At 37.0% G+C, this 3420-nt stretch overlaps 1 protein-coding gene across 7 annotated transcripts in view; it reads right to left on the bottom strand.

The window, feature by feature from the left end:
- The window catches only part of LRRC7 (leucine rich repeat containing 7), a 498579-nt gene that overhangs the window by 34503 nt on the left and 460656 nt on the right, over window positions 1-3420 (bottom strand). For all 7 annotated transcript variants that reach the window (XM_005871895.2, XM_014544330.1, XM_014544332.1 and 4 more), the window contains one exon: window positions 1727-1819. In XM_005871895.2, the coding sequence (XP_005871957.1) occupies window positions 1727-1819 (93 nt within the window). The remainder of the gene's footprint in view (window positions 1-1726; window positions 1820-3420) is intronic.

The raw sequence follows: 3420 nt of genomic DNA, 5'->3' as shown, positions 1-3420 counted from the left end.
ATGGCACGCCAGTAACTTTTGCTGGCACGCGAAATCCTCTCTTATAATCTTCCATTTACAATTTTTTTTCTTAATATCGACTTTTTTATTTTTCAGATAAATTCAGTGTAGGTGCATCTTAGATAAATAAATAATTTTACATAACAAGTTATCTTAAAGACCATAGACATGGATTGACGAGAGAGGGGAAGAGCAATTTCTATGCCTCTGCCTTAACTCTCCCTGCCTTCCTAGATCCGACCAGTGTTTTGGTTTCATCCACATATGCTTGTGAATCTTTGTTCTCAGTGATGAATTTTGTTAAGTCTCGTAATAGGAGTAGCCTGACGGATGAAAGTAGTAGCTCGTGCATATCTCTGAAGGTCACGAAATATAAACCTGATGTAAAATCTCTGTCATCAGTGATGCAGCAGCAAAAGTCCCACTGATAATATCAAACGGAGTCATAAAGTTTTCTGTCGGACTATCAGTGTACATGTATACATTAAAAAATAAATGTATTTTTCATCATCATATACTGTGTTTTTGTTGCTCGAATGAATTTTATTATGTCTTCAAGGTTCTTCACATAAGTACACCTTAAGAGATATCAAGTAGGGGTAACATGTTCTCAAAAAATTAGGGTTGGCACGCTTTCTTCATCACCCTAAAGTTTTCTGATGCCACTTAATGCAATTAAATTTGATTAGGTCAAAGGCAAATAGTTTCAATTATCATCAAATTATAATTACTAATTGATTCAAAGCTGAGAGTATTAAACAATGATGGTAGCAGGACAGGTTATGTGGCTTAGGATAAACATTTTATTTTATTTTTTTTAAAATATATTTTATTGATTTTTCACAGAGAGGAAGGGAGAGAGATAGAGAGTTAGAAACATCGATGAGAGAGAAACATCGACCAGCTGCCTCCCGCACATCTCCTACTGGGGATATGCCCGCAACCAAGGTACATGCCCTTGACCGGAATCGAACCTGGGACCTTTCAGTCCGCAGGCCGACGCTCTATCCACTGAGCCAAACCGGTTTCGGCAGGATAAACATTTTAAAATAAAGTGTCAGGTGGTCCACCATGGGACCAGACAGGCCAGATGTGAGCATGGGCAGCACGTTGGATGTTCAGGCAATGATTGCGGTTAGAATTGGGGGTGGTGGCCAAATTTTACCTGTGGTTTGACAGACAGGGGTAAGCACCAGAGGAGGACCAGATTCCTCTGCCATGCTAACTCTGATTTTCTCACAGAATTTTTATCTTCTGTGGTTTAAAGTTCTATGATTCTATTAGTGAAAAACTTTACAAACATGATGAATTAAAGAGATGCCAGTCAACTGGCCCTGGCATTGAATCATAATTTAATTATTTTGTTCCTATGAGAAAACGTCTTCCTAAGTAAGTGGCCTACAAATAACATTTGGACACAACTGATTAGAAATTGCCTGAATAACTTTCTTTATAAATATATACAATTGTGAACAAAACAAAAGGCAAAAACAAGTTTCCTTTCTAAGAGAATGCTTGCATTTATTTATTTTTATTCATAGGATTTGTCAAGCACTGCAGTGAATTCTTTTTCCCAGGGCTGAAAAAGTTTCTAATTGGCTTTATAGTTAGCTAGCTTATTAAAGCACAGTAAAAATCTTAACATTTTTTCCAACCTTTTTTTTGTTCCCTGCAGTAAAAGACTGTTTTTCTAATTAAAATTGTCAATAAGAAACTCACTTCTTACCTTGTCAGAAGGTTTAAATGGATTTCCTTGTCCGCTAATTCCACCACTGATGCTAAATCCAAGGCCAGGATTCTTTTCTATTCGCACACAAAACTATGTAAAAAAGATAAAAAAGGTAATAAAATGCATAGAAAAACTAAATATCTTCAAATAACTGCATCCCAGTAGGAAAAATTCACATTTCACTTAAGTTCTCAGTGATAGTTTATATTAACTTGGTACACAAGATAGGTATAAACTCTGACAAAATAGTATTTAGTACTTCTATAGGCATCAGTTATGAGTGAAACTAGCTTGAAATTACCTGGCAAGGAAACATTAGTAAGTATTCATTCATTACCGTGTGCAAGACTAAATTTTGATTAACAGCTTTTAAAAATTAAAAGCCTTATAACAAAAAGATTGTGAATTATTTAAATTATCTACTTTAAATGCACACATATTCTAACTAATTTGAAAAGATGTATAAGTAAGTAAAAGAAAATTTGCAAATGTAGAGTTAGGGGAAAACATGGCTCTTTAAGTTGCTACCACTTCCTAGGTGAGTAGTACAATTCATCTCCTTGGTAGATAATTCCTTTGTTTAGAAACTGCGGGACTTTTAGCGTGAGAAAAGGGAGAACTTTTGGCCATAGCTTGAGTTTGGGTTAAACAAAGAAAAAAGGAAATACTCAGTAAAAAGAGTTTTGGATTTAGCAGCAGTTTCTGGCAAAGTTATTAGGGGTCTTGGAGAAAGAGAACACTGAAAAAGAACGTGGAGAAACCACTTGTGACAGGGAATAGTCAAGAAATATCTAAGACTGGAGGGCTAATAGTTTAGTATTCTGTGCTACATTACCTTCCCAAACCCAAAACCATCAATGAAAGTCTGTTAAACACAAGATCCTTGTGCTTTATAGAGCTATGGGAAAATGATGGCACTGGGAGCAGGTCCACCTTGAGATAAGACTGTAGTAAGGATGATAATCACTATAAGAATTGATACAAAGAATGTAGATCAATGCTGGAAGCCGGTCCATCCTTGCTGCTTGACACAGTCGCTGCAGGGAAGAAACATCTGCACAGCATATGTTTCAAGGGACCTGGCATATATAGCATATTGTTCTTAATATGTTTGCTCTCCTTAGTGCCATGTGTTTTAACCAAGGTCACCTCTCCCAGAAAGGTTGTTTCCCCAGGTGGGGATTTTTCCCTGAGGTTAGGGAGGGGATACAACCCCTTAACTAAGTGCCAGGCGGGTAGTTAAGCTACATAATCTTTACTCCCTGGAATGGAGATAAGAAACGCCCTAACCTTTGTAATAGAAATTGACAGGATTAAAATCGGCTGGTATAAATATAGATGTAACAAGACAATAAACATCAGATCCTGATCAGTTCCTAACCAGAACTCCGACCAGAACTTTGGCTGGAGATCCTGGCTAGAGGTCCTGACTAGGCTGCTGATCAACTGAAGGCTGTCTCCGTGTCATTCCTTCTTCGCCGACTCCGTCCACACCTTTGGGGACCCCTGGACCTGCTGGGGTTGGACCCCAACAGATCAAGAATTCCATTGGAGGGAAATGAGTACCAGAAATGATCTAGAAAAACTACTGTATAACAAACTTAGGAATTCTTTTTTTTTTTTTTTTTTTTTTTTTTTTAAACTTTTCATACATAATTTATTTTTTTTTTTCCTCCCAGATTGTGTTTTTA

The sequence above is a fragment of the Myotis brandtii genome, unplaced genomic scaffold, assembly GCF_000412655.1.
Source record: "Myotis brandtii unplaced genomic scaffold, ASM41265v1 scaffold36, whole genome shotgun sequence".
In the NCBI taxonomy this organism is placed as follows: Eukaryota; Metazoa; Chordata; class Mammalia; order Chiroptera; family Vespertilionidae; genus Myotis; species Myotis brandtii.
Note: the sequence above shows the minus strand (reverse complement) of the source record. Positions and strands in the feature narration are given on the sequence as shown.